The following is a 13583-nucleotide window of genomic DNA, read 5'->3' as shown; positions in this document are numbered from 1 at the left end:
TATTTCAATGCTCGCAGCATCGCAAGGTGTAGAAACTAACGAGTTACCTACCGTTGCCTGGGAAAACAGGCAGCCAAAGATTGGCGGAATTAAGAGAAACATCTCTCGACGCAGCAACATTCATGTATTGACTGTATGTTTGCGTTCCATCTTTGGTGGACACTTCATAGTAATAACGATGAAATGCCTCATCACCCTTGGTTGTGGCCCACATATAAACGAGAACCTCCTTTACTGGGTCAGGGAGGCCTGCGTCGGAAAGATTATATTTGGTCGAATTTCCGCTGGTGTCAGGAAGTTGACCATATAACTATAGACTTTTGGGACGTATGCCATTTTTATACTACTTTGGTTTTTCTCTAAAACAATTCGAATGATATAATAAATTTAAAAGAAGCTATTCAGAATTCCGTTCTGCACTTGTTAAGGATCTATTTCAGAGTAGGGAAAAGGGATTCAGAAATAAAACTATCCAAAACAATATGTGAAAACCAGTTTTTAATAAACAAAATTCTCCTTGGGACGTAATGTGGTAGCAGTAATAACTTGCGATGCTAAAAAGTTTGGTACATGAAAATAGTTTGTTATTGTTCAAAAAATACACCATCAAATTTGTAAAATATGTGACGAGAACTTGATTATTTCTGAATATTTCATCTCAGCTAGGGTAGAGTGATAAATATTGAAATTGATGAGGCATTTCATCTCTCCAAATAAATGAAAATCGAGTATTCGTGTATAACTGTATGCAAAGAGGAAGGTAAAATAGGGCTTCTTTGCGTAGGCAAAGGCGCAATTAGCATTACTAAACCCACTAGTACAACCCACAAGTCTTGAAAGTTATCCTGTCTCTTAGGGGATATATTTTAAACGTAATATTAAACCCATGCAATTTGCATGTCAAAACGCTCACATGCACACATGATTTTTTTTGTGCCGTATAGTTGACTAACTTATTGCTAACCATGGTGTCGTTACAACCATGCACAAAAACAGTCTATTAACGCATAGCCTTTTTACAAAAACATCGCTGGGATGTTCTTTATTAGCTACCACCGGGTTTTTTACCATAATCGAAGTTTTCTGAGGGTTTACGGCTTTAGCTAAAACCATTGGCTTTCTCATATACATGCTTTTCCATGCACGCTACTGCATGCATACGTTATCGATGCATGTTATAAACCTTTCTAACATGCATGATCAATTTTTGTATTATATGAGCGAATTCGCGCGAAATAATTTATAAGACCGAAACACTTCGTTTCTGAGCATCCAAAATAATATTTGGAGAATGTCAGCTGACGAAATCCGTTGAAACAATGGGTTAAGCAAGAAGTGAGATATTCCAAAGTGCTATACTGTATACTGACAGAGTTTCACACTTAATACGTATACTAAGGAATACAACATATACACATATTTACACTGATTTTCACGTCGAAATACCTTTCTAATATTTTTTTTCTTGAAATATAATACACTGTTTTTATGCAGTGAATCGCTAACAGCTGACACGGGTATTTACCGCCAAATAATGTACGCCTGATACCAGTGTTGCTAAAAACGTCGCTACCTAAAGTCTCCAATACCACCGGGACTTCGCCTTCAAAATTTACATAAACTTCTCGTTTGAAGTGCACTTTTAAACGTAAAGCTCATTCAATGCTGTTGGTAGCTGTTGCCATTTGCGCCTGAAAGAGGCTAATTGTGGAACATTGTAGCATACTAACCGGTAGTGATCTAGCCTAGTTCTTGCAGTAATGCATGCGTAAGGGCCTTGAGCTGCACCGACCACGGAACGAACATACAACAGTCGTGCGTAAAATATACACGTTATTTATGGCCCCAACGACTCAAACGCAAAAAATATCCTTACCCTTTGCTGCAATACGAAATAAAGCACGTTATTATCTACACACAGACATGTACACATGCACGACTATCAAACGCGACTGTACCACATGACACCAACAAACTATATTTAACTGTCGTTGAATGTCATAGACATTGTATGTTATGATTAGTCTACGAGTTCTTGTACATTTTTTATTTTTAGGCGCATACAGATTCGCAACTCCACAGCAAACGACTTGCTTTTTAATTATATATTATTCAGCAGCAAATTGATAATACTCTAAAACGAAGAATAAAAAAGCCTATCTAATATGTACCATTTGTTGAAAACTTAAGTATAGTTTCATTCGTCAATCAATGTAGTCAACTATATATACTTTTGACCGTGTCTGTGAGGCGTCTATATATGTATTAATTCCAGCAAATAAAGTCGGAAATGCTCCTAAACCTGGGAGAAATTGGCCGACCTATCCAGCACCATTCGAATAAAAAAGACGGATAATCTTGATAAATCCTAATCCTTGAGGTGATGGTGCTTTATTTACGAGTTACAAGCCCGAGTAGAACAGTACCAACATCAATATTACAAAACAATATTACAAAGTTAACTTACTTGGTCTTATATTTTCTTTGCTGAATTTTTCTCCTCTCTGGTCGGTTGTCGGAAGCTATCTGTGACAACAAGCGCTTTCGAACGCTATTTATATATTTTTGATTTTGATTTTTCGATTCCGCTGACCGGAAGTAAATGAAGCCGGCCAAACCTTGTCGATTATTTAATTAATTTTTTTTTACATATCTAATGTTTTTTTTTCTAGTTGTTCGAGTGTTGTTGTCTCCTGCCATCTGAATGGCTACGCGAGCGGAAATATATCCCCACACGGACCGCCAATCTGGTAAATAACATATATAAATATTTATATTAGTGTATATTATATATACAGGTGTATCGAACAGCGAGTAATTACAGGTTGGGCTATAATTCTATGAGTCAAACATTGCTATTATTAGCAACAAGACGAGGCGGCGCTATAATTTCACAACACCGGATATCGACTGCATGCATGCAGTGCGACCTAGGATGTGGCTCAGCAATTTCTAAAGGCCAAGTTACACGGTACAATTTTTCTTGCAGCTTGCAATGCAATTCTTCTTTTCAGAGATGGTAATTTGGCAACTACCAAACTTTACTCCTTGGCGCTTCCTACACTATATAACATTTTAAACTCTTCACTAATTTACATCTCTTTAAAATAGAATTGCATACAAGTTGCAAGAAAAATTGCACCGTGTAACAAGACCTTTAGAGGTGAAACCTTATTTGTTTATTTCTGAATTGATATAACTATACAGAGTTTCTTAATTCCGCGAAGTCGTTGCTCATTGTAGTATTTGAGGCGATCGATGGCGAATTAAACCCACAGTAATTTTTTCACTCGCTGCATGCTGCTCGCTGCATGCTAAATGTATTCATAAATATAACATTACATAAAACAAATATTTACGTACAAAGTAAGAAATTCGTTTAATGTGATTTAATAAACAGACGACTAGGCAATATGTACCCCCAAAAGGATACGCCTTGCCGACGACAATGCAAACTCTTATATGACGGGTTTGGTGTTTATCTGAAAGACCGCGATAGGTAATGGAGTGCACGCAATATGGGAAAGGGGTTGAATAGCCAGGTGCTGGCGGTAATTTTCCTCCTCCCTTTCAGTCTGAGCATAAATATTTTGAATTTAAATGTATTCATAAATATCCTTTTTTCGACAGAATAAAGCGGCTAGGAGAACCATAATTCCTAGCTAAAATAATCCCAGAACGGCGTAAAATTTAATGTGTCATAATTTATTTTCACAAAACTAAGCCGCGGAAGGGGTATGCAAAATTCAGGGATGGCAATATATCTATGCGTAAATACACTGTAAAAACTGAATGGTTGAAATGACCAAAAAAAAAGGTTGCAACCATATAAAATGGTTGTTTCAACCAATTAAATTGGTTAAAACCAAATTAAAATGGTAGAAATAACCAATAAAAAATTGGTAAAATGGATATGAAAGCTCATATTGGTAAAAACAACCAAATATATTTAGTAGCAACAAATAAAATTTGGTTAAATTGACCAATTAATCTTTGTGGTCAATGGGGTATATTTGTAGACCTCTGGTTCTATGTTCTATTGAATCCAATAGAATATGCTAGAATGCTATAGCACATTCTAAATCCTATGGCTATAGAATATTCTATAGGACTTCGTATGATCTTATGCTATATAGAATTCCATTGCCGTATTCTATAGAATTTACAAATCCAAAAGAATATTAAATCTTAAAGTTAAAATTCTCAGCAAAAATCACTCGTTTTGTAAGGACAAATCACACATATTTCACACTTATTGTAAACTGTTTTCATAATATACCTGTTCGCAGGTTAGGTGGCGGGCGTTTTGCCCAAAAAGGACCGCAAGGTTATGTGGGACTTGTATAACCGACACGCTTTATTTTCAAATTTTGAGCGCGTCTTTGACTCTTTGTCATCGTTCAAGGTTTTATAGTAGAATTTAGTGAGTTTTTCTTTCGTATTTTAACATAAAATACGCGTTATTTGAATTTGTCAATGAGTAGTCATGCGAAATTGGTGAAACACGCTGGATTAATATGCGAGGAGATCCGGATTATTTGTGAATAGTGACTGTGATCGCGAGGAAGAAGTAATTGTGTCATGGCCATGTGGAATTTCTAAAGTTGATAAGAAAATAATCAAAGGTTCCATTCAACTATCTACAATTTCAACAACAACATGTGTACAGCTAAAGTATTATAATTCAGTGGTGAGTGTGTTTGTATATAGTATATGTTTATATTTAAAATATTGACTATTTTTTCAGATCAGACTTTGTATGGCTGCTGGACACTTTTTCAAAACTTTGTCTAGCTGTCACATGCCTACTAGTATTAATTAAATATGAAATGCCCTCTATATATAACCATGCACTGAGTCATTTAAAAGATTACTTTATTCACTCCATCAAGGCTTCAAGATCACCTTTAAGTGCAAGATTCTTGTGACTGATGCTGAATCAGAAATCCTCAAATTCTGATGCTGAATCAGAAATGGCAAGTATTATTGTATTTATGCTGTCAAAACTCAACAACTGCAAATCCTACTTCTGGTGAATCATATAGATAATATAATATACCTTTTATTTATATCATTATAAATAGGGCCATTACAATTTCTGTCAATGCTTTTGCAGTACATTTATAAATTCTATAGCTATATCATGGCATCATGCTAAGAATGAATAAGGTGTCAAATGTTTAAATTTCATATTTACTGTTAAAATTTACAGATTTTCTTATATCCAAACATATTAACCAAAGGTCAAAATTTGGTTTATGCAATTATGGGCATGTCGAGGATGCAAGAACAACTTTGCTCTCATTCCATCCCTGGGAAACTTTCAAATGTCTTAAAGAAAAGGATGCAAAACCCCAACTCGACCCAGAGAAAGTTAAGAGTATATGTGGTAAGTAGTAATTGTTAGTAACTATTTGTGGAAGTTAATATATCTTATATACATATCTTGGTTTAGCTAATTGTTGACTTTTACTTTTTCTGTGTGTAGAGCATCATTTCGATGCACATGTTTAAGATGCCCAAACATTGATTCAAAGAAGCCATCAATGCTGGCTGCTCTGGAAAAGAAGAAGAACAAAGATGTCCAACAAATTATTGGTCTATTAGAGGATTGTCACCCGAACTAGAAAAAGGTATCTACAGATATATGTATATAATATACAATGTTGAACTATGCAAATCACATTTATTATGTTGCCTGCTGAATCTTGTAATCAAACTTATTTAATAGAAATTGAAAACCATTGCATCTACACTGCCCCGCTGCATCAGTTGAGGCAGAGAAAGACCTGGACAATTATTTTGGGAAATTGTCCCTGTAAATATTAAACTATAGTTCAAGAGTTACTCCATAAGAACTAAAAATATGCCCAAGTGGCTGCTTGTCAAGTGTAGGGTCTTGCTCTTTTGTGTCCCAGGATTTTTCGCATATGTAAATGTTTTATTTCCAAGCTTAGGAATATAAAGTTTTATAATTTTTAAATTTTATTTTAGGATGACAGTGGTGTTGAAATTTAGACCATTGTAAAAAAAGAACATTCCCGAAGTTGCTATTAACTGGATCTCTTGGTGACATCCATTCACTAGACCTTTTGGCTGAAGGCATGGTAGCAATAAAGTTTAAGCAGTTTTCCATCTTAAATGCTGTTGTGTGTTTGCTGACTGCATTGTATGTATCCAACGCAGAGAACCCTAAAGATGGAGGTGGGTAGACAAAGAATGTGTTCCTTCTTCTGGACCAGATATTACTACAAACAGACGGAAAAACGAACATTCCAATTGGAGTTAAAAACTTTTTACCGCAGCTTTGAGAACCTGGAAATGACTTAAGTATAGATAGATGAATCCTAGTAAGATAAGTGTTTGAATGTAGTAATTTGTATATATGTATGCAAATAACCATTAGGATAATTTATTTATTATATTAGATCTTTTATAATATATATGTGTGTTTTGACAAAATTTGATTTGAAGTGCTCTGAATTTCAGGATAATTTAACCAATCTTTAATTGGTTGAAATAATTGGTCAAAAAAACCATTGCACATTGGTTACATTAATTAAATTCAATATAGGTTACATCAACCTATTAAATATTGGTAGATTCAACCAATATTAATATTGGTAATTTTAACCAAAATGAATTTGGTAATAAAATAACCAAATTTTAATTGGTTGTCCTGGTTGCATCCAGGAGAACCTTTTTTTTTTGGTTGTTTCAACCATTCATTTTTTACAGTGTAAATCACGTTACATAATTGACATTTGTTTTAATCCAATATTAATTTCCTATAGGGCTTGAATATTGATCGATATCTCAGAAATTTCTTTCAACGATATTGTCACATTATCTTCCAAACATTTAAGTTTAACCTTTCTTCTAATTCTACCAAAAAAGTCATTTAAGCATAAGATAGTTTGAATGCTATACATCATATCAAACACACACCGCGACTTTATTTCTATTTTGTAAATATATACGTATAATGCAGGTATTAGCAACAAGCTAGGACGAGGCGGCGCTATAATTTCACAACACCAGCTATCGACTGCATGCACGCAGCGCGACCTTGGATGTGGCTCAGCATTTCTAAGAGGTGAAACCATAATTAATTAATCAATGTTTTTTCACTCGCTGTATGCTGCAGCAAATGAGATTACAAACGCTTCAACCCAATACTATGCATTTTTCATATGGCATTTTTAGACGTTCTCTGAGAGGTCAAACCTTTCGATCATTGGGTGCATGACTATTTATTGACAAGTGCATACATCTGACAGCCAGTCCGGCAGAAGACAAGATGATATTTCGACGGTAACATTTGGCGTAGGTCGATCAGCCGGTGATAGAATGTATGATCTAAAGATGTTACCTATAGTAGTTATATATATACATGTATAAAATATGTTTTCTTAAAACTGGAGCTTTTGAGACGCTTTAAAAGAAGGTTTAATCTTAACACCCTGTGCCTAGATCATGCATGCAAGCGAACAAAATTAGTAACCACTGCATGGGTTGGAAGCCATGCTATAATCTAGGGCACTGCAATTACGCCTGTTTCGAGCCTTTCCAGGGGCGGATCTAGGATTTTTCAAACATAAGTCCAAATTGTGAAATTTTAAGAAAATTTTTCAAATCGGCAGATCGGAATTTTGATTATTTCGGCTCATTTTAGGGTTCATCACAATGCCCAGGAAAGACATACTAGATTCCGCTTATTAACAGAGCTGGCGAGGGTCATATTTCAAAACACACAACTTTCCCATATATTATCCCCTTATGATAGCAATAGTTGACTTAACACAAATTAAACAATATCCTCAAATAATATAAAGAGAAATATTCCATTGCTTCGCGTAAGATGCATTAGGCGTACAAGAACTTTACAAAACCATGCTAATCATAACAAACATGATATGCTATAAATAGACGCGAATATTATAATATGCATCGCAAACTTCAGTATAATGCAAATTCTCAAACACTCTAGCGAGTGTTGAGTAAGTAGGCTTATCCATTCTAGTACATTTTACGACAGGATGAGTTTTATAACTATAATATTGAGCATAGGAACTACTAGGAAGATTATGATATATAAACTATATATTGATAATTGATCACGTTACACAACAAAGCGGCATGAAATCAATAACTGTGAACGAACTTGTCGCATGCATGGAACACTCCTAAATCATTATATTTTTAGGTATATTGCTATATTTGTTATATTATATCCATGTTAAACGTTTCTCTTACCAACACAGTCTTAGTTTGCATGTTCAGCAGGGATATCGTGATTAATTCCCTCGTCTATTAAAGTCTAACATCAACACAGTTGCTCGCATGAAATCGCTGCTCCACGATAATGCTTATCAAGAGCCAGTTATCTTGTAAAATCCTGCTTCGAATGTCCGCGTATTAAAATAATTTTCTAACAATAAAGTTGTAATCGTTCGTATAACAGAATATTAGAAGTGGAGAGCCTGGCTTCGTTTAATAATAAATTTTGTAATTTTATCATTCTGGGGCCGGTTGTTCAAAAGCGGGTTAAATTTAACCCTGGGTTAGCGTTAAACCTGGGTTAAAATCCTTAACCCAAGGTTAGCTAACCCCAGGTTAAAACTCCGTTGTTCAAAGCAGTGTGAAAGTTGCGGTTAACTAACCCAGGGTTAAGGCAGTTAACCTTAGGTTAAAAAGCGCGCGAATTCTTGCAAAATGGCGGACGTTGAAGGAGGGAGACAAAAGAAAAGAAGAAAGCTCAACTTTACGGTGACCGAAATAGACACTTTGACCAGCAGAGTGCAAGAAAATTTAGGACTAATCCAGTCAAAACTAACCAATGCGGTAACGAATCAGAAAAAAAATAAAATTTGGGAGAATATCACAAAAGAAATAAACGCGATAGGGGTGGCAAACCGCACAACAAGCGAAATTAAAGAGAAGTGGAAGAACCTGACCAGCTCCGCTAAGAAAACGTTTGCCGATGTGAATAGGCAGATGCGAAAAACTGGAGGTGGTCCTCCACCTAAAGAACCCACTGCAGCGCAAGAGAGGATAATCAAAATATTTGAAGATACTCTCTCTTTTTACCGGATTAAGCGGCTTTGAAACAGGTACCGGTGGGAAGTGATTGCATTTGTTGCGCTGAACTGTGGTACAAGTTTGGGCAAGTCTCTAAATTAGTTTCCAGAGCGCAACGCTTAATTAAATTGTAATCATATATTCATTTCATATCATCATATTTGCACGAACGCGGCCATGTTTGCAAAGAAATTGCCAAGTTTTCAACTATTAATATTTGTTCAACTCCATTAGTGAAAACGGCTTCCTAAACTAAGATAAGTTTTTTTCTAGTTGAAATTCTAACTTTGCCAAGACTCTGCTATATATAAATGCTTGTGTCAACACTTTGCATTTTGCAGTTTCGCCTTTTTTTAAAGCATATATTTTGTTTATTGTATATGTATTATGTTTTATTATTTGGGTATTTTATGTCTCTTCATTTTTCAGACGGACAGGATAGACAATCCTTGGAGGGTTGTAGCACGCCCGCACTTAGAGACGGTATCCTTCAAGAATTAACAGAAGTAGGACAACTCGACTCAGATGATTCAGATGAAGATAATTATGATCGTGAAAAACAGCGTCCGATACCACCATCTTTGAATAAGGAAGAAGTCTTTACTCCTAATTGTTTACCTGTGCCCACCACCCTTATCCCGCCCTCCCTCCACCAAGCAAAACAGAACGAAAAAGGAGAATAACAAACCAAGAGGTTTTAAAGCTGCAAGCTGAAGTTCTACAACACCAAAAGAAGTTTTAATATTGAAGAAGGAAAACCTAAAACTAAAAAACCAGGCTTTAAGAGAGGCACAAAATAGTATGCTGAAGCTTTGAAGGGTACTGTGTCTATTCATTCTTTGATAACTTAATTATTTCTATACAGCTTAATTATGGTTGGACTTTCAGAACCTCAAATTCTATGCATGCAAGTGGTAATAGGGGTTGTAAGGTACTAGGCATTTACACATTAAAAGCAGACAGATTGCCTTGTGCAACAAATTTTCATGTTCATGATTGTAAATACACACTCTCAAGTACTTATCATTCTTTATTCCTCCAACGTTAAAGGAAAAACTTATTAATATAAATTTCATTTAGCTGTATATAATTTTGTGTGTAAAGTATTTATATTAATGTTATATATTTATTTTATTTATAGCATTCATAAACTGTTCATAAACTAATCACAATTACATATTTGCAATATAATTTATAACCCATACTTATTGACACTGTATATTAAATTATAATATTTGATATGATAATATTTAATATTAATTAAATGGGTATGTGGAAAAAGTAGAGTGTACACTCAGTCATTTACAAGCTTGAACACATCAATCAACTTACCATAATAGCCTGTGGTTTAATATACACAAATTCATGCCAATTAATAGCTGTTTAAAAAAAAGTGTTTGCTATATGGTCTCTGATAAGATGGCCTGTTTCATGCCCTTGATATTCCTGTACTTCCAGTTCATCATCTTCATCATCATCATCATCCATTGGCTCATTAAATGCAATTGCAATATTATGCAATATTGCGCATGCACCAATAAGCTGGCAAACCTTTTCCGGGTGCATTCTCACTTCTGAGTGCAGAAGATGGAATCGTCTTTTCCATCTACCAAATACTTGTTCAATTATGACCCGGGTCCTCCTATGGGCTCGGTTAAACCCCCTTTGATTTGCTGTGGCTGGCTCATGATATGGTGTCATAAGGTATGGCTTCAATGCATAGCCACTGTCACCAAGCAAAATTCCTTGCTCCAAGTGGTTGTGGTTGTTCTCAAGCTGCTGGCATATTTGAGATGTGTGGAAAATGTGGCTATCATGGGTGCTGCCAGGCCATCGAGCCACAATGTTTGTAAACCGTCCTATCAGAGGAGTATATTAAAAATGTAGTACATTTAAACGTGTGGTGTAATGGCTTTACTGATTCAAAAAGTTATTAATTAAACTGGACTAATCTTTTGGGACGCCCAGTACAAGTAATAGCAGTGTGATTATATATATTATGATACAGTATCAGTATGTACCTTCATGATCACAAATGCCCTGTACGTTGATAGAGTGATAGCGCTTCCGGTTCACGTAATTATTCTCGTTATGATGTGGCGCCTGAATTCTGATGTGTGTACAGTCAACACAACCAATCACAGACGGAAAGCCAGCTTGTGCAAAAAAGTGGTTCTTTACTTTCTCGATTTCGTTTATTGAAGACGGCCATTTTATGAAATCATTTCGTCTTCTATTCAGTGCCAAAGATACATCTCTGACCGTTCGAGACACCGTTGATTTGTCAACACCGAAACTATCTCCAACAACTTGTAGGAAACTGCCGGAGGCATAAAATCTCAAGGCAATTAGGACTTGTTGTTGTGGCTCAAGTGCATGGCCTCGCTGCGTATTGCGAATTAAATCTTCATGCAGAAGGTTTGTAATGTAATTTATTGTGTTTCTGCCAAACCTATACCTTGCCCTTAGCTCATCGTCGTAAAGGCCGTCAATATTTATGCCACGTGGACGATATCGTCTTTCCCGACGAGGATGATTCATTCGAAACAAATTAAAAGGAAAGCCTGCCATGTTTTATTTGCGAACTTGATACGTTAACCTAGGGTTAAGTAAGTTAACCCATCTAGCGAGGAGGGTTAAAGTTAACCCTTCCTTTAACCTAGGGTTAAAGATAACCTAGTTTTGAACAACGCAAAGTAACCCAGAGTTAAAATTTAACCCAGGGTTAAGCAAATTTAACCCTGGGTTAGCGTTAACCGGCTTTTGAACAACCGGCCCCTGAAGACAGAGCGATCGAACCCCGTTTAAAGTTCAAGTCAGTCCGGCCACCCCGCATATCAGTCGAGATAAGTCCGGTAAATTCAAACTGACCAATCGCAATGCAAGAAATGGACTGATTTGGCCCCGTTAAGGTGCAAATCAGTCCGGCCACCCCACAAATCAGTCGAGATAAGTCCAAATGGCTTATCGACCAATCAAATGAGCCGGCTGACCCACCCGATTCTGCGAGTTTTTTGCGTTTTACCGCTGCTCTGGATGAAAGAATATTGCTTTTTTGAAACTGAACCCTTTAACTGGACTATGATTTTAATTCTTATTACAATCTTGGAGGGGTTAATTATTCATATTTCAAGATAAATTTGAATATTTAATTATCATTTTTACTGCCAAAAATACGTAAGTCGCGCAACTGACTGGACTTACCCTAGATCCGCCCCTGAGCCTTTCCCACAATAACATTCAGTAGTTTTTGTGGAAGTTGAATACGGCTTTGAAACTGGCAGCCTTATAGATCTTGGGAATAATTACAAATAGGAGAATGACATCTGGTATTTAATTAGCTAAATATGCTCCTGATTAAACCGAAAACTTATCTTCAATATTGCGAGCTATTGAGCCGGATCTTTTAATTCCTGGAACATATAAAGATAATTTTTCTCAATTAGGTGGTGAGAGAAGTTTATGATGAATCACCTCAAAGTAAATTGCAACTGGTATTTAATATGCCTCCATTGCGCATAAAATTTCCTTAAGATTTTAAGATTTTGATCCACGAGGATCTGTTAGTTTCGTCGGTAGCTATATTACTAGCATATATATATATATATATATATATATATATATATATATATATATATATATATATATATATATATTATATATATATATATAATATATATATATATATATTTATATATATTATTATATATATATAATTATATATATAATAATATATTAATATATTATATATATATATATATATATATATATATAGTTAAGCGTATGGATGGTAACATGATTGTTAGAAAATTTAAGTGGGTTGCGGGTTTTGGAGGGTACATGGTATGTGAGAAATGGAAATGGAGAAAAGTATGGAAATATTTTTCTACACGTGGAAACACTGTAGTCATAGCAACTCGCAACGGCCGTATATTTTTAAAGAATCAAAGTTTACCCTCACATTTTTGTGAAAAAAAATGGCAAAAATACGACAAGATTCTTACCTTTTTCTAGAAGTTAAGTTACTCATCTATAGTCAGTGTTATGGTAAATTATTTTAATTATTAAATACCATGAAATATAGCATTAGACGTCTCATACAACTTCCGAAGTTTTATGTTTACGCCTCGACTGATTTTTGCACGGGAATGTTTTGATTTTCTTTTCTTTTTGTCATTATGAAAACGGAATTTATAAATGAAATTATAATGTCGTTTATCACATAACACATTCAGATTTATAGTGAAATACATTTGAGAATATTAAAGTTTTGTTTACCACAAAAGAATAACTTTTTAAAGCTGTGCCGGATGAAATATTATCAAGTGTGAAATCTTCCGACTTCATTATGCACGGTGAATTCGGTGGAAAATTTGGTCTTGTTATTTGTTAAACCGTGAAAAGTCCTAACCTCATTCGAGTTTCCGTCTAATTTAGTAAAATGACGACTTTCATTTCGCATTTGCACATCGTGGGTGTAAATATCCGAGCGGAATTAGTAC

General features: G+C 35.2%; 1 protein-coding gene and 2 long non-coding RNA genes across 3 annotated transcripts; 1 reads left to right on the top strand and 2 right to left on the bottom strand.

Moving 5' to 3' along the window:
- Positions 1-230: 230 nt before the first annotated feature.
- Positions 231-8502, bottom strand: LOC114540194. The gene is made up of 3 exons (XR_003689009.1): positions 8257-8502; positions 2468-2747; positions 231-359 (listed from the first exon to the last, which is right to left on the bottom strand). It is a non-coding gene; the product is annotated as an uncharacterized LOC114540194 (long non-coding RNA).
- LOC114540193 lies at positions 5337-6723 on the top strand. Its single transcript, XR_003689008.1, has 3 exons — positions 5337-5389; positions 5489-5633; positions 5995-6723. It is a non-coding gene; the product is annotated as an uncharacterized LOC114540193 (long non-coding RNA).
- Positions 8503-10320: 1818 nt separating the features above from the next.
- LOC114540192 (putative nuclease HARBI1) lies at positions 10321-11850 on the bottom strand. Its single transcript, XM_028560465.1, has 2 exons — positions 11103-11850; positions 10321-10940 (listed from the first exon to the last, which is right to left on the bottom strand). The coding sequence occupies exons 1-2, from the start codon at positions 11650-11652 to the stop codon at positions 10465-10467; spliced, it is 1026 nt and encodes a 341-aa protein (XP_028416266.1). The 5' UTR covers positions 11653-11850; the 3' UTR covers positions 10321-10464.
- Between the last annotated feature and the right edge of the window lie 1733 nt (positions 11851-13583).

Source organism: Dendronephthya gigantea, unplaced genomic scaffold (genome assembly GCF_004324835.1).
Source record: "Dendronephthya gigantea isolate DGI-Jeju-01 unplaced genomic scaffold, DenGig_1.0 000224F, whole genome shotgun sequence".
Lineage (NCBI taxonomy): Eukaryota > Metazoa > Cnidaria > Anthozoa > Malacalcyonacea > Nephtheidae > Dendronephthya > Dendronephthya gigantea.
The sequence above is the reverse complement of the archived record's forward strand: the minus strand, read 5'-3'. Positions and strand labels throughout refer to the sequence as shown.

Excerpts from the sequence above, each read along its gene's own strand:
- LOC114540192 (XM_028560465.1), bottom strand. The coding sequence starts at position 11,652 with ATGGCAGGCTTTCCTTTTAATTTGTTTCGAATGAATCATCCTCGTCGG. Across the intron at positions 10,941-11,102 it reads GGGCATTTGTGATCATGAAG|GACGGTTTACAAACATTGTG; the intron begins GTACATACTGAT and ends CTCCTCTGATAG.